We start from the raw sequence: 25,197 nt of genomic DNA on the forward strand, positions 1-25,197 counted from the left end.
CCCTCCCCAAATCCTATCCCCAAATCCAACCTCTCAAATTCCCCCTTCCCAAATCCTATCCCCAAATCAAACCTCTCAAATTCCCGCTTCCCAAATCCCGCCCCAAAATCTATCCCCAAATCCAACCCCTAAAATTCCCCCCTTCCCAAATCCCACCCCAAATTCTCACCCCCAAAATCCCACCCTTCAAATTCCCCCTTCCCAAAATCCCATCCCAAATTCTCACCCCCAAAATCCCACCCTTCAAATTCCCCCTTCCCAAATGCCACCCCCAAATCCCCTCCCTCGAACTCTTCCCGTCCCCAAATCCCACTCCAAATTCCCTCCTTCCCAAAATCCCATCACCAAAATCCACCCCAAATTCCCACCCCCAAATCCCCCCTCCTCCTTCACCTCCCCAAATCCCACCCCCCAAAACCCCCCTTCTGCAAATCCCAATCCCCTAAAACCTCCCGACGCCTCCTCCCTGCCCCAAAATCCCGCCCCAAAATCCCACCCTCAAATTCCCCCGTCCCCAAATCCCCCCCCTCACATCCCACCCCCAAACCGCCCCCTCCCCAAATTCCGCTCTCTTCCTTCCCCCTCCCCAAATCCCCTCCTCAGATCCAGCCTCCCCAGACCCCGCCGTCACCGTCGGGCTGGGGGGGACAAGGGACACGCGGGGTGACATGGGGGGTGCGGGGGACAAGGGGACAGTCAGGACACTGGGCAGGGGACAAGGGGACAGCCGGGTGACAGCCAGGACAGAGGGCAGGGGACAAGGGGACAGCCAGGTGACAGCCAGGACAGAGGGCAGGGGACAAGGGGACAGCCAGGTGACAGCCAGGACACCCTACAGGGGACAAGGGGACAGTCAGGACACCGGGCAGGGGACAAGGGGACAGCCAGGACAGAGAGCAGGGGACAAGGGCACAGTCAGGACACCGGGCAGGGGACAAGGGGACAGCCAGGACAGAGAGCAGGGGACAAGGGCACAGCCGGGTGACAGCCAGGGCAGAGGGCAGGGCACAGGCAGGTGACAACAGCGACAGGGGCCAGAGGGCGGGCAGGTGACAACCAGGTGCCAGGCAGGTGACAGCCATGGAGCAGGTGACAGGCAGGGCACGGGGACAGGGACAGCAGCCACAGCCGCGCGCACCGACATCCGGAGCCCCCGGAGCCCGTGGCAGAGCCACTGTCCCTGTCCCGTGTGCGGGTCCCTGTCCCGGGATGTGTCCCTGTCCCGGGATGTGTCCCTGTCCCGGGTCCCTGTCCCATGTGGAGGGTCCTTGTCCCATGTCCCTGTCCCCGGTTCGTGTCCCTGTCCTGGAATATGGGTCTCTATCCCGGGATGTGTGTCCCTGTCCTGAGTCCGTGTCCCTGTCCTGGGTGTGTATCCCTGTCCCCGGATGGGTGTCCCTGTCCCGGGATGTGTCCCTGTCCTGGGTCCCGGGTCCCTGTCCCGTGTCCCTGTCCTGGGTTCGTGTCGCTGCCACGGGATTTGGATCCCCCCGAGGATGTCGGGATCCCCGCGGGGATGCCCGTCCTGTCCCGGGATGACGGTGTCCCCGCTGTCCCCGCTGTCCCTCGGTGTCCCTGCTGTCCCTCGGTGTCCCCGCTGTCCCCCCGGGCTGTTGATGACTGCCCATCCCCGGGGATGCCCGTTCTGTCCCGGGATGTCCATCCCTGTCCCGGGACGGGGATCCCGGGGCTGTCCGGGTCCGTGTCCCGGGTGGCCGCTCCTTGTCCCGTCGCTGTCCCCGGCCCGGGATCCCCGTGCTGCCCCGGGATGTCGCTTTCCTCCGGGACACCGGGCCGGATCCCGGGAATCCCGGGGATCCCGGTGCGGGTCCCGGGGTGTGTCGGGGTCCCCCCCGGTGCCGCGGTCCCCCCGGGGGCGGAGCGGCGCCGCTGCCGCTCGGGGCCCGCCCGCCCCGGGCCGGTGTCCGGTTACCGGCAGCCGCGGCCGCAGGAGCCGCCGTCCCGCGGAGCCGCCGCCCCCCGCGCCCCCCACGCAGGTACCGGGCCCCGGGGAGGGGGCTCGCACCGGGACCGGGGCGCGGGGAGCCCCGCGGGGGCGGCGGCGGCGCGGGGGTCCCCCGGTACCGGGCAGCGCCGTCCCTCCCCGTGGCGGCGCGCCCGGGGCCGGGTCCCACGCGTGTCCGTGGGGAGCCGCCCCCGGGGTTCGGGAAGGAGGGTCCCCGCCGGGGGTCCCCTGGCGCTGTCCCCTCCGGGGGTCCCGGCCCCGCCGCCCCCCGCGCAGCCCCGGAGCGGCGCCGGCCCCACGCGGGGCTCGGGGGCGCGGCGGGGCCGCCCCGGGGGCAGCGGGGCCGGGCCCGGGCCCGCCGTGACCTTGGCGGGGACACCGGGGCCGTGTCCGCGGGCACGCGGGCCACCGCCCGAGGGACACGCGGGGGGTGCGGGGACAGCGCCGGGCCGGGCCACCCGGGCCGTGCCGGGGCGCGCCGCGCGGTGCCACCGCGGGTGACACGGGGTGGTGGCACACAGTGGGCGGGCGGTGCCACCGCGCCCGGAGGGGCTGCGGGATGCGGATCCGTGCCCCGGTGAACCGGGCCGGGCCGGGCCGGGCCGTGCCATCGGTGCCGTCGGTGCCGTGCCAGGCCCGGCAGTGCAGCGGGGCCCGGGGGTGCGGGGGGTACGGCAGACCCCGGGGATGGGGTCGTGCCGAGCCGTCCCCGTCACGCTCAGCCCGAGGCCGCCCCCGGGAAAGGCCCCCCGAGGTCCCCGTGGTGGGGACAGGGACAGCGGTGTCACCTCCCCGACGCCGGGGCTGCCTGGGCCTGGCACCGGCTGTGCCCACACCCGGGGGTGCCCGAGCTGTAGGGGCACCCCTGGAGCGGGGGTGGCGGCTGGGGTAGAGGGACTCCCGCGGTGACACAGTGACTTTGTGGCACTCCAGGGACTCCTGGCTGTGCCAGCCCCGTAGTGACACAGTGACATTGTGGCACTCCAGGGACCCCTGGCCGTGTCCGTGCCGCCTGTCCCGCCTTCCCTCAGGGGACAGCGGGCAGGGGACAGCGGGCAGGGGACAGCGTGTGCCGCGTGCGGGTGGCAGGGGCTGGGGTGTCCTCGCCGATGTCCCCTCCGGGGCCGGCGCTGGCCGCGGTGACAGCTCCGACCCTTCCCTCAGTGGGCGCGGGGCCAGCGCCACGTGACGCGGCTGTGACACCGCGGTGACACCGCTGTGACACGGGCTGGGGGGCTCCCGCGGGCCACCGCCGGGCTGGCACCGCCGATGGCACCCACCCGGTGTCACCGTCCCGGTGTCCCCCGTGGGTGCCGGGGGTGGCCGCGCCCGTGCCCACGGCGCCGGTGTCCCCCCGCAGGTGTCCCCCGCAGGTCCCCAGCATGGCGGAGGCTCACCAGGCCGTGGCCTTCCAGTTCACGGTCACCCCCGAGGGCTTGGACTTCCACCTGAGCCGCGAGGCCGTGCGCCAGCTCTACCTGGCCGTGGTCCACTCGTGGAAGAAGCGCCTGGTCCGCGCCAAGGTGGGCCCGGGGCTGGTGCCCCCCATCCCGCGGGAGCCCCCCGGAGCCCCCCTGACCCGCTGTGCCCACAGAACAGCTTCCTGATGGGCGTGTACCCCGCCTCGCCCTCCAGCTGGATGGTGGTGGTGATGGCCACGGCCGGCTCCTGCTACTGCCAGGTGGACCCGTCCCTGGGGCTCATCGCCCGCATCCAGCGCTGCCTGCCCCCCAGGTGAGCGCGGGGACGCGGCCACTGTCACCCCCCCGGGGTGGGGACAGTCCCCGTGGCCCCCTCATGCCGTCCATGGGGAGAGCCCGAGCGCCAGCGCGGCCTTGGGGAGCTGTGACAGCCTGGGGGCCCCGCCCTGTGTGTCCCCACCCCGTGGGCACGGCCGCGTTTGGGGGTGTCCCTCGAGGGGTGCCAGGGGTGCCACCCCACGGGCACAGCCCTGTCCCACAGAGGGACCCCACCCCTGGGACGTGCAGGAGGCGTGTGACACCTCCCTTTGGGGATGTCCCTCGAGGGCACAGCACTGTCCCACAGAGGGACCCCAAACCCCAGAACGTGCAGGAGGCGTGTGACACCCTCCTTTGGGGATGTCACTTGAGGGGTGCCAGGGTGCCACCCCATGGGCACAGCCCTGTCCTACAGAGGGACCCCAAACCCCTGGGACGTGCAGGAGGCGTGTGACACCTCCCTTTGGGGATGTCCCTCGTGGGACCCCTTTAGGGACATCCCCGGGGGGTTCCACCGCACGGGCACAGCCCCTCCTGGGGACACTCCTGGGGTGGCTCCGCCTGTGCGGGGACACCCGGGGGTCCTGGCGCTGCCACCCCGCGGCTCAGGCCGTGTCCCCGTGTCCCCAGCGAGGCGCTGAGCCCCGAGGCGCGGGCGGCCGTGGGCACCGTGGTGTTCTCCACGGGAGCGTGGCTGGCGGCCGTGCTGCTGTTCCGGAGCGTGCTGCGCCTGCTGCTCTCCTACCACGGCTGGATGTTCGAGCCGCACGGGCGCATGAGCCGCAGCACCCGCCTCTGGATCGTGAGAGCCGGGACCACCGGGGGGTGGGGGGGGACAGGGGGATTTGGGGGCTGTGGGAGCCTTGGGTGCTGTGGGAGCTGTGAGAGATTTGGGAGCTGTGGGAGCCTTGGGTGCTGTGGGAGCCTTGGGTGCTGTGGGAGCCTTGGGTGCTGTGGGAGCCGTGGGTGCTGTGGCAGCTGTGGGTGCAGTGGGAGCTGTGGGTGCAGTGGGAGCTGTGAGAGATTTGGGTGCTGTGGGAGCTGTGGGTGCAGTGGGAGATGAGCGAGATTTGGGAGCTGTGGGAGATGGGGGATCTTTGGGAGCTGTGGGAGCCTTGGGAGCTGCGGGAGCTTTGGGTGCTGTGGGTGCTGAGGGAGATTTGGGAGATTTGGGAGATGCAGGAGATTTGGGGGCTGTGGGTGCTGTGGCAGATGAGGGAGTTTGGGATCTTTGGGAGATGCAGGAACTTTGGGAGCTGTGGGAGATTTGAGAGCTGTGGGAGCTGTGGGAACTGTGGGAGCCTTGGATGCTGTGGGAGATGAGGGAGATTTGGGAGTTGTGGGTGCTGTGGGAGCTGCAGGAACTGTGGGAGCCTTGGATGCTGTGGGAGATGAGGGAGATTTGGGAGTTGTGGGTGCTGTGGGAGCTGCAGGAGACGCAGGAACTTTGGGAGCACCAGGAGCTTTGAGATCTTTGGGAGATGCAGGAACTTTGGGAGCTGCAGGAGCTGCGGGAGCTGTGGAAGCTGTGGGATCTTTGGGAGCTGTGGAAATTTTGGGAGCTGTGGGAGATGCAGGAACTGTGGGAGCCGTGGGTGCTGTGTGAGCCGTGGGTGCCTGGAGTTATCTGGGAGCTGTGCGAGTTTTGGGAGCTGTGGGTGCTGTGGGAGCTGTGGGAATTTTGGGTGCTGTGGGAGCTGTGGGTGCTTTGGGTGCTGTGGGTGCCTGGAGTTGTTTGGGAGCCGTGGGTCCTCACCCCACCCCTCCTCCTCCTCCTCCTCCCTCTCCTGCAGGCGCTGATGAAGATCATGTCCATCCGCAAGCCGCTCCTGTACAGCTTCCAGAGCTCGCTGCCCAAGCTGCCCGTGCCCCCCGTGAAGGCCACCATCGCCCGGGTACGCCGTCCCCGGGGCCGGGCGGTGGCGGTGGCGGTGACGGCGGCAGGGTTGTCACCCCTGTCCCCTCCCGCAGTACCTGGAGTCGGTGCGGCCGCTCCTGGACGATGACAAATACGCGGAGATGGCGGCGCTGGCCAAGGAGTTCCAGGAGAAGACGGCACCGCGGCTGCAGCGGTACCTGCGCCTCAAGTCCTGGTGGACAACCAACTACGTGAGCAGGGGACACCGGGGACACTGGGGACATTGGGCACACTGGGGACCCTGCGGCCCTTGGGGACCTGGGGTTGGGGTCTCCCGGGTGTCCTGGCTGGAGCAGAGGGGCAGAGGGTCCTGCACTCTGTCACTGTCCCATTCCTGTCCCTGTTTCCTGTCCCCCATCCCTGTCCCTTCCCCCTGTCTCCTGTCCTTGTCCCTGTCTCCTAACCCTTGTCCCTGCCCCATCTCTCTGTCCCCCATTCCTGTCCCCTATCCCTGTCCCCATCCCTGTTCCTGTCCCCTATGCCTGTCCCTGTTCCTTGTCTCCTGTCCCCATCCCCATCCCTTGGGATGTCCTTGTCCCTGTCCCCTCACCCTTATCTCTGTCCCGTCTCCCTGTCCCCTGTCCCCATTCCTTGTCTCCATTCCTGTTCCTCCCCTGTCCCCTCTCCCTGTCCTTTATCCCTATCCCTGTCCCCCTCCCTGTCCCTTGTCCTTGTCCCTGTCCTTATCCCCTCCCTGTCCCCTATCCCATGTTCCCCTCCCTGTTGCTTTTCCCTGTTCCCTCTCTCCATCCCTGTCCCTGTCCCTGTCCCCTGCCCTCTCTCCCTGTCCCTATCCTTGTCCCCCATCCCTGTCCCCCGTCCCTGTCCCTGTCCCCTGTCCCCTGCCCTCTCTCCTTGTTCCCGTCCCTGTCCCCTGTCCCTGTCCCTATCCCCTGTCCCCTGCCCTCTCTCCCTGTCCCTGTCCCCTGTCCCTGTCCCTGTCCCCTGTCCCCTGCCCTCTCTCCCTGTCCCCTGTCCCTGTCCCTGTCCCTGTCCCTGTCCCCATCCCCTGTCCCTGTCCCCTGTCCCTGTCCCCTGTCCCTCTCTCCCTGCTCTCTGTCCCTGTCCCTGTCCCTGTCCCCATCCCCTGTCCCTGTCCCCTGCCCTCTATCCCTGTCCCCGTCCCCGTCCCCGCAGGTCAGTGACTGGTGGGAGGAGTACATTTACCTGCGCGGCCGCAGCCCCCTCATGGTCAACAGCAACTACTACGCCATGGTAAGAGGGGGTGCTGGGGACCCCCCGGGACCCCCCGGGACCCCCCGGCACCGCCCTCCACGCGCGCCGTGTCCGCTGTCCCCAGGATTTCCTGTACGTGACCCCCAGCACCGTGCAGGCTGCGCGGGCCGCCAACGCCGTGCACTCCATGCTGCTCTACCGGCGGCGGCTGGACCGCGGGGAGATCCCCCCGGTGAGGCCGGGGGGCCCACGGGGCCGAGGGGGGGTCCCACGGGGCTGGGGGGGTCCCATGGGGCTGGGGGATTTGGGAGATCCCAGGGGACTGAGGGACTTGGGGGGGTCCCTTGGGATTGGGGGGTTTTAGGCATCCCATGGGGCTGGGGGGTTTAGGGTATCCCGTGGGGCTGGGGGATTTGGGGTATCCCGTGGGGCTGGGGGTCTGGGGAGATCCCGTGGGACTGGGTCACTCGGGGGGTCCCGTGGGGTTGAGGGAGCCGTGGGGATCCCGTGGATTTGGGGGATCCTGGGAGAGCAGGGAGAGCTCTGTGGAGCACAGGCAGGGCAGTGTCACCACGGGGGGTGGCAGTGACAAGGATGGGGACACAGCCTCACCCTCGGGCCCCCCTGCCCTGTCACACCTCCCTGCCCTGTCACCCCCTGCCCTGTCACACCTCCCTGCCCTGTCACCCCCTGCCCTGTCACCCCCTGCCCTGTCACACCTCCCTGCCCTGTCACCCCCTGCCCTGTCCTCCCCCGTTGTCCCCGCAGATGATGGCGCTGGGCGTGGTGCCCATGTGCTCGTACCAGTCGGAGCGGATGTTCAACACCACCCGCATCCCGGGCAAGGAGACGGGTACGGCCCGGGGCAGGGGGCACGGCCCGGGGCAGGGGGCGGTCCGGGGGTCCCCTCCATGACCCCCCGGTGCCCCCGGTCCGGGGGTCCCCGCCGTGACCCGCCGTGCCCCCCAGACACGCTGCTGCACCTGGCGGACAGCAAGCACCTGGCCGTGTACCACAAGGGCCGCTACTACAAGGTGTGGCTGTACTACGGGGGGCAGCTGCTGCCCCCCGCAGACCTGGAGATGCAATTCCAGAGGATCCTGGAGGATCCCTCGGGCCCGCAGCCCGGCGAGGAGCGGCTGGCGGCGCTCACGGCCGGGGAGAGGTGGGCACGGAGCCGGGAACGGCGGGGATAACGGGAACGGTGGGGATAACCGGGAATAACGGGGATAACCGGGAACGGCGGGGATAACGGGAACGGCGGGGATAACCGGGAATAACGGGGATAACCGGGAACAGCGGGGATAACCGGGAACGGCGGTGATAACCGGGAACGGCGGGGATAACCGGGAACGGCGGGGATAACGGGGATAATGGGAAAATGGACATACTGGGAATGATGGGAATATTTGGGATACTAGAGATACTGGGGATACTGGGGATAATGGGGATAACAGGGATAACGGGGATAAAAGGGATAACGGGGATAACGGGGATACTGGAGACACTGGGCACCTGGGAGCTCTGGGAATAACAGAGATGCTGGGGATGCTGGGAATGCTGGGGATACTGGAGACACTGGGAATAATGGGGATACTGGGAATAATGGGGATACTGGGGATATTGGAGACATTGGGCACCTGGGAGCTCCAGCAATAATGGGGATAGTGGGGATACTGGGAATAGTGGGGACACTGAGAACACTGGGAATAATGGGAATAATGGGGATACCGGAGACACTGGGCACCTGGGAACTCCAGGAACAACAGGGATACTGGGGATACTGGGAGCACCGGGAGCATTGGGAACCCTGGGTCTTCAGCGTGTCCTGTCCCCATCCCTGTTCCCATCCTCATCCCTATCCCATCCCTGTCCCTTGTCCCCATCCCTGTCCCCATCCTCACCCTGCGGGCCGGGCTTGCCGGGGGCACAGTGACACGGGGCACCGCCCATGGGTGGGGGTTCAGCGGGGTCACCGACGGCTCGGGGGGTGCCCGCTCTGGGTTCGGGATGCCTGCTCTGGGTTCGGGGTGCCCGCTCTAGGCTGGGAGTGCCCAGGGTGGGTTCGAGGGGTGCCCACTCTGGGTTCAGGGGTGCCCGCTCTGGGCTCGGAGGGTGCCCGTGGTGGACTCGGGGTTCCCACTCTGGGCTCGGGGGTGCCCACGGTGGGGTCGGGGTGCCCAGGGTGGATTCGGGGGCTGCCCCCTCTGGATTCGGGGGTGCCCGCTCTGAGTTCGGGGGTGCCCCTGCTCTGCCCCCGGGGTGCCCGCGCTGACCGGGGGCGCGCAGGGTGCCGTGGGCCGAGGCGCGGGCGCGGTTCTTCAGCCGCGGCCCCAACAAGGCGGCGCTGGACGCCATCGAGCGCGCGGCCTTCTTCCTCACCCTGGACGAGGAGGAGCACGGCCACGAGCCCGCGCGGCCCGGCTGCATGGACGCCTACGCCAAGTCCCTGCTGCACGGCCGCTGCTACGACCGGTGCGCACCCCGAAATACCCACAGCACCCCAAAAACACCCACAGCACCCCAAAAACACCCACAGCACCCAGGGACACCCACAGACACCCCAAATCCCCACCCAGCCCAGTCCCTGCTGCACGGCCGCTGCTACGACCGGTGCGCACCCCGAAACAGCCTCGGCACCCCAAAAACACCCAGGGACACCCACAGCACCCAGGGACATCCACGGACAGCCCCAATCCCCACCCAGCCCAGTCCCTGCTGCACGGCCGCTGCTACGACCAGTGCCCACCCCAAAAACAGCCAGGGACCCCAAAAATACCCACAGCACCCACAGACACCCCAACACCCCAAATCCCCACCCAGCCCTGTCCCTGCTGCACGGCCGCTGCTACGACTGGTGCGCACCCCGAAACCGCCCCGGACCCCAAAACCTCCCCTCAGCACCCCTGAACACCCCCAGACACCCCCAGACATCCCCAGACTCCCAAGCCCCCGCCCAGTCCAGTCCCTGCTGCACGGCACCCCAAACCCCCCCCAGGACCCCCCCAGCCCCTTTGAGCCCCCCCACATCATCCCCACCCCCCAGACCCGTCACCCAAGTCCCTGCAGCACCGCCCCTGCTGTGGGGCACCCCAAAAGCCTGCTGGCACCCCAAACCTCAGCCCAGCACCCCAAACCTCTCCCCAGCACCCCAATCCTACAATCCCAGACCCCCAGACCCATTCCCGGACCCCCAACACCACCGGGGCCCCACTCAGACCCCCCCAGCACCCAAATCCCTGCTGCTCCCACCCCCTGTGGGCACCCCAAAACCCTCCCGGATCCCCCAAACGCCTCCTCAAACCCCTCACCCTCCCCTGCCACCTCCCCAAATTCCCCCCAGTGCCCCCCAAAGCCCCCCCAAAGCCCCCTGTGCCCCCCAGCTGGTTCGACAAGTCCTTCACGCTGGTGGTCTACAAGAACGGCAAGATCGGGGCCAACGCCGAGCACTCCTGGGCCGACGCCCCCATCGTGGGGCACCTCTGGGAGGTACCGGGGCGGGGACACCCCCAAAGGGACACCCCGGGGCGGGGACACCCCCAAAGGGACACCCCGGGGCGGGGACACCCCCAAAGGGACACCCCAGGGCGGGGACACCCCAAAGGAACACCCTGGGTTGGGCACACCCCCAGTGGGGCACTCCGAGGTGGGCACACCCCACAACGGGACACCCCCGGACCACGGGGACACCCTCGGGGTGGGGACACCCCCAAAGGGGCACCCCCAGCACGAGCAACCCCCCAGCAGGGCACCCTGGGGTGGGGCTCCCCAGCTGGGGACCCTCAATTGGGAACCCCTGTAGAGCACCCCAAGGGCTGGGGACCCCTGGATGGGGACCCTCAGTTGGGGACCCCTGTAGGGCACACCCATTTGGGGACCCCCCCGTGGGGTGCCCCAAGGGCTGGGGACCCCCATTTGGGGGCAGGGAGGGGGGGGAGGTGTGGGGGGTCCGCCTGGGGGGGTGTGGGGTGAGGGTCGGGATTCTGGGGGGCCACGGGGGTTGGAATTGGGGGGCTCAGGGAGTTGGGGTGACAGGAGGTTTGGGGGACAGGGGGGTTCGAGGGGCTTGGGGGGCCTTGGGGATTTGGGGATTGGGGAGCCCAAGGGTTGGGGGGCCATGGAATTGGGGGGCCATGGAATTAGGGGGTCAGGGGATTTGGGGTCCGGGGGGCCACGGAAATGGGGGGCCAGAGGATTTGAGGATTTGGGTGTTGGAGGGTTTGGGAATTGGGGGATCGGGGAAATGGGGGGTTGGGATTTGGGGGGTCAGGGGTTGGGGGCCATGGAACTGGGGGGCTCAGAGTCCCCCTGAGGGGGGGAATTGGGGGGCTCAGGGGATTTGGGCTCTGGGCAGATCGTGGGTTGGGGCTCTGGGGGTTCGGGGAATGGGGCCTGGGGGTTTTGGGGGGCTGGGGGTCGTTGCCCCCCCCCCACTGCCCCCTGTCCCCCCCAGTTCATGCTGGCCACGGACAAGTTCCAGCTGGGGTACACGGAGGGGGGGCACTGCAAGGGGGAGCCCCGGTGGCAGCTGGCGCCCCCCCAGCGCCTGCAGTGGGACATCCCGCCTGAGGTGGGTGACAGGTGGCACAGGGTGGCACAGGGTGGCACAGGGGTGGCACGGGGTGGGGACAGGGACAGGTGAGGGCACAGGTGAGAGTGCTGTGCCATGCTGTGCTGTGTCCCCAGGGCATGGTGGCCATCGAGGGGTGACTGGGGGTGGCACGGTGTGGGCACAGGTTCAGGTGTGGGCACAGCTGAAGGTGCCACCCCGTGCCATGCTGTGCCGTGTCCCCAAGGCATGGTGGCCATCGAAGGGTCACTGGGGGTGGCATTGGTGTGGGCACAGGTACAGCTGAGGGTGTCACCCCATGCCACACCGTGCAATGTCCCCATGGCCTGGCCAGTGATCGAGGGGTCACTGCGGGTGGCACAGGTGTGGGTACAGGTGAGGGCACACCTGAGGGTGCCACCCTTTTCCATGCCATGCGGTGTCCCCAGGGCGTGGCGGCCATCGAGGCGTCCCTGCGGGTGGCGCGGGCGCTGGCCGAGGACGTGGATTTCTGCTGCTTCCCCTTCTCCACCTTCGGCAAGGGCCTCATCAAGCGCTGCCGCACCAGCCCCGACGCCTTCATCCAGATCGCCCTGCAGCTGGCACACTTCAGGGTGAGACACGGGAACGGGGTGGGATGGGATCCATAGGATCCATGGGATCCATGGGATGGGATGGGGTGGGATCCATGGGATGGGATGGGATCCATAGGATCCATGGGATCCATGGGATGGGATGGGTCAGATCCAATGCCCTCATCCAGATCGCCCTGCAGCTGGCACACTTCAGGGTGAGACACGGGAACAGGGTGGGATGGGATGGGATGGGATTGGATCCATGGGATGGGATCCGTGGGATGGGATCCATGGGATGGGATGGGATAATGGGATGGGATGGGATAAGGGGATGGGATAATGGGATGGGATAATGGGATGGGATGGGGCCGGTCCAGGGAAGGACGGGATGTGCATAAGGACCAGGGCAGGGCCATGGCCAGGACAGGTGGGGCGTTCCCAGCGCTGGCACCAGGGTGGCACCAGGGCCACCCCAGCGTCCCCACCCGCTGTCACCCCGCAGGACAAGGGCTCCTTCTGCCTGACGTACGAGGCGTCCATGACGCGGCTGTTCCGCGAGGGCCGCACCGAGACCGTGCGCTCCTGCACCTCCGAGGCCACGGCCTTCGTGCGCAGCATGGCTGACGCCCGGCGCAGCGTGAGTGCCACCGGCGCGGCCACCCACCCTGGCACGGCACTGCCACCGCACCCCGGGGAGCCCTCAGCCCCTGGGACACAGCACTCTGGGGGTTCCCACCCATCCTGGGGGTCCCTGTCCATCCTGGGGGTCCCCATCCCTTGTGGATGTCCCCATCCTTCATAGGAGTTCCCATCCCTCATGGATGGTCCCATCCCTCGTTGGATGTCCTCATCCATCCTGGGGGTCCCCGTCCCTCGTGGGTGTCCCCATCCCTTGTGGGTGTCCCTGTCCCTCATGGATGTCCCCATCCCTCATGTGTGTCCTCGCCCCTCATGGATGTCCCTGTCCCTCATGGATGTCTCCAACCCTCCTGGGGGTTCCCGTCCCTCATGGATGTCCCCGTTACTCGTGGGTGTCCCCATTCCTTGTGGATGTCCCTGTCCCTCGTGAGTGTCCCCGTCCCTCCTGGGTGTCCCAGTCCCTCATGGATGTCCCCATCCCTGGTGGATGTCCCTGTCCCTCCGGGGTGTCCCTGTCCCTTGTGGGTGTCCCCGTCCCTCCTGGGTGTCCCAGTCCCTCGCAGAGGTCCCTGTCCCTCCCGGGGTGCTGGGTGCCTCACTGGGTGCACTTTGGGGTGCACTTTGGGGTTCAGCCCCCCAACCCCTCCCCAGTGTGCAGAGGGGTGGCAGCGGCTGCTCAAGGAGCAGGTTTGGGGTGCGGGTTTGGGTTCAGGTTTGGGGTTCAGTTTTTGGGGGTTCAGTTTTGGGGTGCAGTTTAGGGGTTCACACGTGGTCCCGCAGCGCTCGGAGCAGCAGCGCCTGTTCAAGGAGCAGTTTGGGAGGTGTGTCAGGGTCCGGGTTTGGGTGCAGTTTTTGGGGTGCCGTTTTTGGGGTTCAGTTCGGGGTGCAGTTTTTGGGGTGCAGTTTTGGGTGCCGTTGGGTTCACCCCCCGCCCCGCAGCGCTCAGAGCGGCAGCGCCTGTTCAAGGAACAGGTTTGGGGTGCGGGTTTGGGTGCAGTTCGGGGTGCCGTTTTTGGGGTGCCGTTTTTGGGGTGCAGTTTTGGGGTGCCGTTTTTGGGGTGCGGTTTTGGGGGTGCCGTTTTTGGGGTGCCGTTTTTGGGGTGCGGTTTTGGGGGTGCCGTTTTTGGGGTGCGGTTTTTGGGGTGCAGTTTTGGGGTGCAGTTTTGGGGCTCACCCGCTGCCCCGCAGCGCTCGGAGCGGCAGCGCCTGTTCAAGGCGGCGGCAGAGAAGCACCAGCAGCTCTATCGCCTCGCCATGACCGGCTCGGGCATCGACCGCCACCTCTTCTGCCTCTACCTGATGTCGCGATACCTCGGCGTGCAGAGCCCCTTCCTGGCCAGGGTCAGCGCCAGACTGCGACACCGGGGACAGGGGACACGGGGGACACGAGGGGACACGAGGGGACACAGGACAGGGACAGGGGACAGAGACATAGGACAGGGACAGGGGACACGGGGGGACACGAGGGGACACAGGACAGGGACAGGGGACAGAGACACAGGACAGGGACAGGGGACACGGGGGGACACGGGGGAACACAGGACAGGGGACTCAAGACAGGAACACGAGGGGACACGGGACAGGGGACAGGGCCATGGGGGGACACAGGACACAGAGGGGCACGAGGGGACACGGGGGGTGCAGCACACAGGGCCATGGGGGGACACGGAGGGGACACGGGAGAGCCTGGGGGGAGCAGCACAGGGGACACTGAGGGACACGGGACACGAGGGGGACAGGCAGGGACACGGGGGGAGCACACGGAGCCACCGTGGGATGCGGGCACGGGGGGACGCAGAGTGGAACCGGCAGGACACGGGGGGCACAGGGGACACGGAGGGCACAGGGGACACGAGGGGCACAGGAGGGAGCTGCCACCCCCGCCCTGGCACCACCGCACACAGAGGGAGTCCCGCTCTGGGGCTGGGGGGTGGTGGGGTGCCCCGGGGTGCAGCGGGGTGCTATGGGGCACAGCGGGGACGGTGGGGGGCAATAGGGTGCCATGGAGCACAATGGGGTGCCCCGGGGGGCCATGGGGTGCCATGGGGCCCAGTGGGGTTCTCCGGGGTGCCCGGGGGGGGCAGAGGGGCGCCCCGGGGTGCAATGGGGTGCCATAGGGCACAGTGGGGTGCCCCGAGGGTCCGTGGGGTGCCGTGGGGCACAGCGGGGTGCCCCGGGGGCCATAGGGGTGCCATGGGGCACAGTGGGGTGCCCCGGGGGGCAGTGGGGCACCATGGGGCACAGCGGGGTGCCCCGGGGGGCAGAGGGGCGCCCCGGGGTGCAGCGAGCCGCCCCACAGGTGCTGGCGGAGCCGTGGCGCCTCTCCACCAGCCAGACCCCGCAGCAGCAGCTCCGGATGTTCGACTTCAACGAATTCCCCGACCACGTCTCCAGCGGCGGCGGCTTCGGGCCCGTGAGCGCCGGGGGCACCGGGGGGGCACCGGGGGGCGCTGGGGGGCACCGGGAGGGGGGCAGGGGGGGTGCGGGGGTGGCGGGGGAGGGTCTGCACCGCATCCCCCCCGGCTTTGGGCAGGGCCCCACACCAGGAGCCCCCAGTTCCACACGGGTGACCCGGGTGGCTTCACCCCAACCCAGCAGCCCGGGTGGGTGCCCGGGTGGGTGCCCGGGTGGGTGCCCCGGGTGGGTCCCAGGTGCCCCCAGGTGCCCCACGGCCCCTCGCCCCCCGCAGGTGGCAGACGATGGTTATGGGGTGTCCTACATCATCGCCGGGGAGAACCTCATCACCTTCCACGTGTCCAGCAAGTTCTCCAGCCCCGAGACGGTGAGGGGGGCAGGGGGCGGGGATGGGGGCTCCCCCAGGGCTGCGGTCACTGGCCACGGGGTCACCTGGGGGGTCACCTGGGGGGTCACCTGGGGGGTCACCTGGGGGGTCACCTGGGAGGTCACCTAGGGGGACATCTGGGGGTCTGGGACACCCCCTGACCCTGCTTCACTCCATCCCAGTCCCATCCTGTGGGACCCCCATCCCACTCCCATCCTCTGACACCCCCCATCCCAATCCCTCTGAGACCCCCAACCCCCTGGGCTGCCGGCCGTGCTGGGGGTCTCACAGCTCGGGGGGTGACCAGGGGTGGGGGTGGGGGGATTCGGGTCTCACTTTGGGCATTCAGGTCCCGCTCTGGGGGTCAGGGTCCCACCCCGGGGGGTCGGAGTGTCACTCCGAGGGTCCGGGTCTCACTCCGGGGGTCCGGGTGCCCCCCCGGGGGTCCGGGTGCCCCCCCGGGCCGGGCTCTGAGGGGTGCTGCCCGCAGGACTCGCAGCGTTTCGGCCGCAACATCCGCCAGGCCATGCTGGACATCGCGGGGCTCTTCGACAACCCCCCCCCCGCGGCCGGGAAGTGACCGGGGGGCTCCGGGCGCCCCGGGGCCGCGGGGGGCCGGGGGTCCCTGCCCTGGACCCGCTCCCAATAAAGGCTCTCGGTGTGACCCCTCTGTGCCATGGGGGGGGACCGCCGGGGGGCCGTGGGGGGCTCATCTGTGGGGGGCTGCATCCGTGGGGTGCCAGGGCTGTGTCCATGGGGGGTCCTCAGCGGGGCCCGGGGGGCACCAACCATCGAAAGCACCATCGATCACTGGGGCGGTGATCCTGGGGATCCGTGCCCACCCCTGGCCCCCTCCCGCTGATCCTCACTCATCCCGCTGATCCGTCCCCATCCCGCTGATCCTCACCCGTCCCGGCCCCGTGCCCGTGCCCGGCCCCATCCCGGTGATCCTCACCCGTCCTGCTGATCCTCACCCATCCCGGCCCCGTGCCCATCCCGGCCCCGTGCCCATCCCGGCCCCGTGCCCATCCCGGATCCGTGCCCGTCCCCCCGATCCTCACCGTGCCCGGTCCCGGTGCCGGCGGTGCCGCTCCCCGCCGGTGACGGGGGTGCGCAGCGGGGCACGGCGGCACGGCCGGGCCCTGCGCAGAGCCCCTGGCCCGTGTCCGGCCCGGGGGTCGCCGCGCCCCGGCTGGCACCGCGCTGGCACCGCGCTGGCACCGGCCCGGCCCTCCCCGCCACCCGCCCGGCGCCGCCAGCCCGGAGCCACCGGCGGGCGAGCGGCCAGGCCGGGCACGGGCACCGGGACAGGAGGGGGACAGGAGGGGGACGGGGGGGGACAGGAGGGGGACAGGGACCAGGGACAGCCCTGGAGAGGAGACAGGGGCTGGGGACAGCCCGGGAGAGGGGACAGGGACCGGGGACAGCCCGGGAGAGGGGACAGGGACCGGGGGACAGCCCGGGAGAGGGGACAGGGACCGGGGACAGCCCGGGAGAGGGGACAGGACAGGGACAGGGGCTGGGGACAGCCCGGGAGAGGGCACAGGGACCGGGGAGAGGGGCTGGGGACAGCCCGGGAGAGGGGACAGGGACCGGGGAGAGGGGCTGGTGACAGCCCGGGAGAGGGGACAGGCGTTGGGGACAGCCCAGGAGAGGGGACAGGAGACCATTGGCCACCTGTCAGAGGGGACAGAGCGGGCACAGGGACGGGGGACATCCCCCGGAGAAGAGCCAGGCCGGGGACAGGGACAGAGACCCCGCGCCCGCCTGGGGAGCGTCCCACGGGGTCCCTGTCACCCCCCGCACCGGGGCTGTGTCCCCGCCGGAGCCCCCAGAGCACAGCCCCACGGCCCTCGCTCGGTGTCCCTCTGTCCCTCGGTCCGTGTCCCTCGGTCCGTGTCCGCAGCAAGCCGCGGCCGCTCCCCCTCCCTTATCAGATCCCTCATCAATCCCTTATCAATCCCTTATCAATCCCTTATCAGATCCCTTACCTGGCCTCACCCCAGCCCAGCACCCACCCCCTCCCCGCACTCAGGGCGGGGGGCACCCCCGGGACTGGCCCTGTCCCCCTTGTCCCCCCTGTCCCCCCGTCCCTCCCTGTCCCCTCCTGTCCCCTCCTGTCCCCCCTGTCCCACCCTGTCCCCTCCTGTCCCCCTCCGTCCCCCTTGTCCCTTCCTGCCACCCCCGGCCTCCACTGTCCCCTCCCGCCACCCCCGGCCTCCACTGTCTCCTCCCATCTACTCCTGTCCCCTGCTGTCCCCTCTGTCCCTCTTGTCCCCTCCCATCCCCCCTGTTCCCCTCCTGTCCCCTCCTGTCCCCCCCTGTCCCCATCTCTCCCTCCCTGTCCACTCCTGTCCCCTCCCAGCCCCGGGCTGTCCCGGGGGGCTCACACGGAGCCGTGACCGTGGCCCAGCCCCCACGCCGGTGGGTGCCCCCCATTCCCCCGCGGGGTGACCCCAGAACCAGCCGGGGACCCCCCGGGTGCTGTCACGGTGACCTCGGTGACACCAGGGGGGTGGCACTGCCCGCTCCCCCGGGGGCCCTGCCCCGGCACCCCCAGAGCGGGGGCAGCACCGGGGGCCCGCAGGGGCGCGGGGGTCCCGCGGGGGTCCCGGGGGTGCCGGGGCGTGCCCAGGTGGGTGCCAGCTCACCTGTCCGTCCCTTTGGTGCGGCTCCACCCATGGGTGCTGCCGGCCCGGCCCCCCCGGCCCGCCCCCCTCGGCGCCCATAAAGGGCTCGGGGTGTCCCGGGGCCGCTCAGCCCGGGGGCCGCTGCCGCGCTGCGAGGTACCGGGGGGCTGGGGGGGACGGGGGTGAGGGTACTGGGGGTACTGGGGGGATCCTGGGGGTTCGGGATGTGCTGGGGGTGCTGGGAGCATCCTGGGGTGAGGACACTGGGGGTGCTGGGAGTGTCCTGGGAAGGTGCAGGGGGGGTTGGGGGTGCTGGAGGTGCTGGGGGTGCCCTGGGGTGCGGGTGTTGGGGGTCCTGGGGGGTCCAGGGGGGGGTTGGGGGTGCTGGGGGTGTTCCTGGGGGTGCTGTGAGTGTGCTGGGGGTGCCGTGGAAGGTCCTGGAGGTGCTGGAAGAGGTGGTGGGGTGGGAGGTGCTGGGTGGGGTGGGGTAGCAGTGGGTGCTGCAGGGGTGGGCGCCGGGCCCGGGGTGGGCGCTGGGGCCCAGGGGTGTGTGCCCGGTGCCCCCCGCCCTCTGCAGCCCCCCGTTGCAGGAAGGGTGAGGATGGGTCCCGCTGCCTTCCTGGGGCTCTGCCTGCTGGGGTGCCTGGTGCTGCCCCCCTCCCTGCCGGGTGAGACCCCCAGACTGCCCCCTGAGACCCCCAGACTGCCCCCTGAGACCCCCTGCCCACACCCTGACTCCCCCAAACTGCACCCTGAGACCCCCACTGGACCCTGAGACCCCCCCTGCCCACACCGTGATCCCCCAAACTGCACCCTGAATCCCCCAAATTTCACACAGATCCCCCTCCCACATCCCGAGACCCCCCAAACCGCCCCCTGCCCACCCCCTGCTTCCTGCCCCCTCCCTCTCCCCCAGCCTCAGCCCCCAAACAGGGCCGGAGGTGCCACGACCCCCCAAAGCCGCCCCCGCGGGCCCCAGCTGGGTGTGGGGGGCTCACGGTGACACCGCTGTCCCCCCCAGGGGCTCAGGCCACCAGGTGTCCCCGGGGGTGGCTGTCCTTCGAGGGACACTGCTACGGCTACATCGGGCAGCAGCTGAGCTGGAGGAGGGCTGAGGTGGGTGCTGGGGGCAAGGGGGGGTTCCGGGGGTCCCCCAGACCCCCGGACCCCCCCGGACGTGTCGCTGTCCCCAGGCGTGGTGCCAGGCCACCCGCGGGGGGCACCTGGCGTCGCTGCACAGCCCCGAGGAGCACCGGGCGCTCGCCGCCTTCCTGGCGCGGCGGCCGCGGCGCGGAGAGGACGACGAGGAGGAGAAGGAGAGGGAGAGGGAGAGGGAGAAGGGGGAGAGCGTCTGGATCGGGCTGCACCGGCGGGTCAGCCCTTGTGCCCTGTCCCCTGCGCCCTGTCCCCTGCGCCCGTCCCCTGTGCCTGTCCTCTGTCCCCCGTGTCTGTCTGCCACCCCTTGGTGTCCCACCCTGGAGTCCCCTGTGTGACACCCTGTCCCCTGCCCGCTGTGCTGCCTGTGCTCCCTTCACCCCACCTGCCCTGACCCCTGCCTGCCACCCCTTGGTGTCCCACCCTGGGATCCTGACCCCTCCCTGCAGTGCTACCTGTCTGCTGTGTGTGCTGTCACCTGTCCCCCCTGTCCCCTCTGTCCTCCCATTCCCCTGCCCCACCCATCCCACCTGTCCAAAGTGTCCCCACTCCTCTCTGTCACATCTGTCCCATACACCCCCATGTGTCCCCCTTGTCCCCTGTCCCCCCGTCCCCCCTGTCCCCCCCATCCCCCTGTCCCCCTGTCCCCTGTGTCACCGCGTGTCCCGCCCCTGTCACAGCGCCAGGGCTGGCTCTGGGCTGACGGGTCCCCGCGGCACTACTGGGCCTGGGAGGGGGACGATGGCCCCAAGGGACACCCCTGCATCGCCCTGGAGGACTCGGCAGGTGAGGGGGGCTGGCGTGGGGACAGCGGCCTGGGGACAGCCCTGTCCCTGTGCCACGCTCCAGAGATCACCTGCTGGGGGGCCTGGGGGTCCGGGGGGACCAGGAGGTCCCCGGGTCTGGCAAGGGGACAATGGCCTGGGGACAGCCCTGTGCCTCACTGGGGCACTCAGCTGGTGAGGGGACGGAGGGTTGGGGGGGACAGGGAGGGACAGGGGGGGACAGAGGGTGTCAGGGAGGGACAGGGGGTCGGGAGGTGTCTGGGGGGCTCCGGGGGTGCCAGGGAGGGACAGGGGGTCGGGGGGTGTCCGGGGGACTCCGGGGCTGTCGGGGTGTCCCCCGTGTCCCTGTCCCAGAGGCTCACGGCCGTGTCCCCGCAGGGTTCATGGCCTGGGAGGGCGAGGCCTGTGCGGAGCGCAAACCCTTCATCTGCAAATACCCGGCCTAGGGGGACCCGGCCACCCCCTGTGCTGCCCCCCAGCCTTGGGGACTGACCCCCGCCCTGCACCCTGCCCCGGACCCCAAACCCCTGCCCCAAACCCCAAACCCCTACCCCGGACCCCAATCCCTGCCCCAAATCCCATCTCCTGCTGTGCTGCCCCCAATCCCATCTCCTGCCCCCAAACCTCCACCCCGGACCCCAAACCCCTGCCCCGAACCCCAAACCCCTACCCCGGACCCAAACCCCTGCCCCAAATCCCATCTCCTGCCCACAAACCCCACACCCCTGCCCCTCACTCTGCCCCCCAACCCCGTGTCCTGCCCCCCAAACCCCGGCCCCCCTGTCCCCCCTCCAGCCCCCCCAGCCTCTAGACCCCTGCCCCCATCCCAAACCCTGCCCCCAACCCAAACCCTGCCCCCTCAGCCTCGTCCCCCAAACCCAGGGCCCCAAACCCCCGTCCTGCACCCCAATTCCCATCCCCTGCCCCCCACTGCACCCCCCCACCCCCGGACCACCCCCACCCCGCATGCCCACCCCCCCCCATGGAGACCCCCCCAATAAAGTGACCGAAGCACCGGGACCCCCCCGTGTCCCTTTGTTGTGTCTGCGCCCCACGGGTGTCACCGACAGGGGACAGGGACCCCCAGCCCTGCGTGACCCCCGAGATCCCCACGGGGGGAGGCTGGGGCGGGCACGAACAGGGGTGTCCCCAGGGGAAGGGGTGTCCCCAAGGGATGGGATGTCCCCAAGGGATGGAGTGTCCCCAAGGGATAGTTTGTCCCCAGGACAGAGGTGTCCCCAAGAGAAGGGGTGTCCCCTGGACAGAGGTGTCCCCTGGACAGAGGTGTCCCCTGGACAGAGGTGTCCCCTGGACAGAGGTGTCCCCAAGGGATGGTTTGTCCCCAGGACAGAGGTGTCCCCAAGGCAGCCCCTGGGGGTCTCAGCCAGTTTCTGTGTCCTCGTGTCCCCCCACGTCCTCGTGTCCCCCCACGTCCTCGTGTCCACCTGTCCCTCTGTGTCCCCGTGCCCCCCACATCCCCGTGAGCCCCTCTATGTCCCCCATGTATCCCCCTGTCACCCCCATCTCCCTCTCCCTGTGTCCCCTCCTGTCCCTCTGTCCTTGTGTCCCTGTGTCTCCGTGTCCCTCCTGTCCCCTCCATGGGGTCGGGGGGTCCCAGCTGGGGCTCTGGGGGTCAGATACAGGGCACGGGGGGTGCGCCCATGGGTGCTGGGGGTGCATCTGTGGGGTGCTGGGTGCTGCATCCACGGGGTGCCAGGGCTGTGTCCGTGGGGTGCCGGGGGTCAGTCCATGGGATGTATTTTTGGGGTGTATCCATTGGGATGTATTTTTGGGGTGTATCCATTGGGGTGTATTTTTGGGGTGTATTTTTGGGGTGTATTTTTGGGGTGTATCCGTTACAGTGTACCCCTGGGCTGTATTTTTGGGGTGTATTTTTGGGATGTATCCACTGGGGTGTATCCATTGGGATTTATCCATGGGGTGTATTTTATCCATGGAGTGTATTTTTTGAGATGTATCCCTCGGTGTATTTTTGGGGTGTATCCATGGGGTGCCGGGGTGTATCTCTGGGGTGTATTTTTGGGGTGTATTTTTAGGTTGTATCCCTGGGGTATTTTTTGGGGTGTATTTTTGGGGTGTATTTTTTTGGGGATGTATTTTTGGGATGTATTTTTTGGGGCGTATCCATTGGGGTGTATTTTTTGGGATGTATTTTTTGGGGCGTATTTTTTGGGATGTATTTTTTGGGGCGTATCCATTGGGGTGTATTTTTGGGGGTGTATTTTTGGGGGTGTATTTTTGGGGTGTATTTTTTGGGATGTATTTTTTGGGGTGTATCCATTGGGGTGTATTTTTTGGGGTGTGTTTTGGGGTGTATTTTTGGGGTGTATTTTTTGGCCGTATCCACGGGGTGCCGGGGATCAATCCTCGGGGTCCCAGGGCTTTGGGCCCCCCCGCGCTCGGCACCCCGGGGTGACAACAGAGCCAGCGCCGGGGAGGGAACGCGGGAACCCTGCGGATTGTGACACCACGGCCACCACCGCCCCCGCCGCGGGCGCCCGCGGCCCCGCGGTGTCACTTGTCACCAGGGCGCCGCTGCCACCACCGCCACCGCCACCACCGCCCGCCGGCGCCGCTGCTGCCGCCCCGTCCAGCGCTGGGGACCCCCGAGGGCACCGCCGGGGCGGGGGCGCCGCCAGCAGCGCCCCCCATGTCAAAGGAGCCCTGGGTGGGCCCCTGGAGACCGCACCGGCCCCGAGTGCCCGTGGCGATCCGGCTCCTCACCCCCGGGCCCAAGTACGACATCCCCTCCGGCATGGGTGAGTGCGGGGCGGGGGGCCCGCGGGGGACCGGGCCCGGCGGGCCCGAGCGCCACCGAGCCCCCGCCCGTCCCCAGGCTGCGACCGCCGCGACCCCTGCAGCCGCCGCGCCCCCGCCTACAGCTTCGGCCTGAGGCTGGGCAGCCCCGAGGCGCCGCGCTCGCCCGGCCCGCAGTACCTGGTGCCCCCCGGCTCCACGGCGCGGGGCCGGGACCGCGTCCCCGGCTTCACCATGGGCGGCCGCCCCCGCGAGCGGCGCGCCAGCGACACGCCCGGGCCAGCGCACTACGCCCCGGAGCGGGCCACCAGGGCCACCCTGCCCTCCGCCCCCACCTGCTCCCTGAGGTCCCGCAGCCGCGCCGAGAAAGGCCTGCAGACGCCAGGTGAGACAGGGGAGTGACGGGACCCCCAACATCCAACCTGGGCTGGGACCCCAACATCCAACCTGGGCTGGGCTGGGACCCCAGCATCCAACCTGGGCTGAGACCCCAACATTCAACCTGGGCTGGGACCCCCAACATCCCACCTGGGCTGGGACCCCAACATTCAACCTGGCCTGGGCTGGGACCCCAACATCCCACCTGGGCTGGGACCCCAACATCCCACCTGGGCTGGGACCCCAATATCCAACCTGGGCTGGGCTGGGACCCCAACATCCCACCTGGGCTGGGCTGGGACCCCCAACATCCCACCTGGGCTGGGACCCCATCATCCCACCTGGGCTGGGATCCCATCATCCCACCTGGGCTGGGCTGGGACCCCAACATCCCACCTGGGCTGGGCTGGGACCCCATCATCCCACCTGGGCTGGGACCCCATCATCCCACCTGGGCTGGGACCCCAATATCCAACCTGGGCTGGGACCCCAACATCCCACCTGGGCTGGGCTGGGATCCCATCATCCCACCTGGGCTGGGATCCCAACTTTCCACCTGGGCTGGGATCCCAACTTTCCGGCTGGGCTGGGACCCCAACATCCAACCTGGACTGGGATCCCAACATCCCACCTGGGCTGGGCTGGGACTCCGATATCCCACCTGGACTGGAACACCCCATCCCCCTGGGCCAGACTGGGCTCCCCCCATCCCCTGGCTGGGCCGAGTCCCCCAGCCCCCCGGGGCTGAGCCCCCTCCCCAGCCGTGGGAGGGTGAAGCCCCCGTGTGTCCCCAGGCCCTGCCAGCTACCAGCTGCCGGCCGTGATGGGCCCTCGCCAGGTGACCAAGGCCTCGGCCCCCCAGTACAGCTTCACAGGGCGAGGCGGCAGCATCTTCGACGACAAGAAAAGGGTGGGGGCCGGGGGGCCGGGGGGCCGGGGGGCTGAGGGGCGGGGGGCTGAGGGGCGGGGGGCTGAGGGGCCAGGGGCTGAGGGGCTGGGGGGATCGGGTGCAAAGCGACTGGGATCTGGGGTACCAGGATCCCGGGGGGCTGGGGTGCCAAGGGTGTGGGGTGCCAGGGGTCTGGGGGATTTGGGTGCCAAGGGTGTGGGTGCCAGGGGCCTGGGGGGCTGGGGTGCCAAGGAAACTGGGGTGCAGGAGGTCTGGGGGGCTGGGGTGCCAAGGGTGTGGGGTGCCAGGGGCCTGAGGGTTGGGGTGCCAGGGAGTCTGGGGTGCAGGGGGTCTGGGGGATTAGGGTGCCAAGAGTGTGGGGTGCCAGGGATCCAGGAGGTTGGGGTGCCGGGGTGTTGGGGTACCAAGGGTGTGAGGTGTCAAGGGTCCGGGGGCTTGGGGTGCCAGGGAGTCTGGGGTGCAGGGGGTCTGGGGCGTTGGGGTGCCAAGGGTGTGAGGTGCCAGGGGTCTGGGGGTCGGGGTGCCAAGGGTTTGGGGTGCCAGGGGTCCGGGGGATTGGGGTGCAGGGGGTCCGGGGGGTCGGGGTGCCAGGGATTTGGGGTGCAGGAGGTCTGGGGGATTTGGGTGCCAAGCGTGTGAGGTGCCAGGGGTCCGGGGGTCGGGGTGCCAGGGATCTGGGGTGCAGGGGCTCCGCCTAGCAGGGTGTGGGGTACCGGCGCCCACGGGGGGCTGGCGTCACGCTCCCCCTGCCCGCAGACCCCGGGCCCCAGCAGGTACCGCACCGTGGACACCGACGTGTACATGGTGCGGGCCCCGCGCTGCACCATGGCGGGACGGAGCCGCCCCGCGCCCGCCTCCGACACCCCCGGCCCCAGCGACTACAGCCTCAAGGAGGTGAGCGGGGACCGGGGCGGGGACAGGGGACAGCGACCCGCAGCCCCCGGGCCTGACCCCGCCCGTGTCCCCCCGCAGAGCCAGAAACCAGGACAGACCTTCGGCATACGCTACTCGGAAGCCGTGATCCCCGTGATGGACTGGCGCCTGTAGGCGAGCGGGGACGCGGGTGACACCGCCAGCCTGTGCCAAACACGACCTGCAGCAGCAGCACCCGCTCGCTCTCCTTGTGTCCCGCGGCGTCGCACGGGGGGCGGGGGGCTCCCCTAAAGCCGCCCCCTGCCCATCCCGGGGGAGACCCCGGCCAGGCCACGGAGCGGGGT

General features: G+C 69.4%; 2 protein-coding genes and 1 long non-coding RNA gene across 5 annotated transcripts; 2 read left to right on the forward strand and 1 right to left on the reverse strand.

Moving 5' to 3' along the window:
• Window positions 1-1,879: 1,879 nt before the first annotated feature.
• On the forward strand, window positions 1,880-16,008 carry CPT1B (carnitine palmitoyltransferase 1B). Its single transcript, XM_063397180.1, has 19 exons — window positions 1,880-1,997; window positions 3,327-3,489; window positions 3,561-3,700; window positions 4,336-4,507; window positions 5,499-5,600; window positions 5,677-5,814; window positions 6,761-6,838; window positions 6,924-7,031; window positions 7,568-7,652; window positions 7,769-7,964; window positions 9,089-9,274; window positions 10,183-10,288; window positions 11,253-11,369; window positions 11,798-11,962; window positions 12,426-12,560; window positions 13,751-13,903; window positions 14,862-14,975; window positions 15,252-15,344; window positions 15,835-16,008. Exons 2-19 carry the CDS (start codon window positions 3,349-3,351, stop codon window positions 15,922-15,924), a joined length of 2,319 nt encoding a protein of 772 aa, XP_063253250.1. The 5' UTR covers window positions 1,880-1,997; window positions 3,327-3,348; the 3' UTR covers window positions 15,925-16,008.
• Window positions 16,009-18,051: 2,043 nt separating this feature from the next.
• On the forward strand, window positions 18,052-25,087 carry CIMAP1B (ciliary microtubule associated protein 1B). Of its 3 annotated transcripts, none has more exons than XM_063397183.1 (10): window positions 18,052-18,130; window positions 18,565-18,642; window positions 18,996-19,090; window positions 19,168-19,347; window positions 19,810-19,915; window positions 22,464-22,694; window positions 22,772-23,077; window positions 23,865-23,980; window positions 24,737-24,874; window positions 24,953-25,087. In XM_063397183.1, the coding sequence occupies exons 2-10, from the start codon at window positions 18,576-18,578 to the stop codon at window positions 25,025-25,027; spliced, it is 1,314 nt and encodes a 437-aa protein (XP_063253253.1). In that variant the 5' UTR covers window positions 18,052-18,130; window positions 18,565-18,575; the 3' UTR covers window positions 25,028-25,087. The 3 variants fall into 3 exon arrangements, with proteins under 3 accessions (XP_063253253.1, XP_063253254.1, XP_063253255.1); XM_063397184.1 differs by having other exon boundaries at window positions 18,090-18,130; window positions 18,552-18,642; XM_063397185.1 differs by lacking the exon at window positions 18,565-18,642 and having other exon boundaries at window positions 18,107-18,130.
• Window positions 23,001-23,858, reverse strand: LOC134550469 (uncharacterized). The gene is made up of 3 exons (XR_010080341.1): window positions 23,467-23,858; window positions 23,170-23,436; window positions 23,001-23,114 (listed from the first exon to the last, which is right to left on the reverse strand). It is a non-coding gene; the product is annotated as an uncharacterized LOC134550469 (long non-coding RNA).
• Window positions 25,088-25,197: the final 110 nt, after the last annotated feature.

The sequence above is a fragment of the Prinia subflava genome, chromosome 4, assembly GCF_021018805.1.
Source record: "Prinia subflava isolate CZ2003 ecotype Zambia chromosome 4, Cam_Psub_1.2, whole genome shotgun sequence".
Taxonomy (NCBI): Eukaryota; Metazoa; Chordata; class Aves; order Passeriformes; family Cisticolidae; genus Prinia; species Prinia subflava.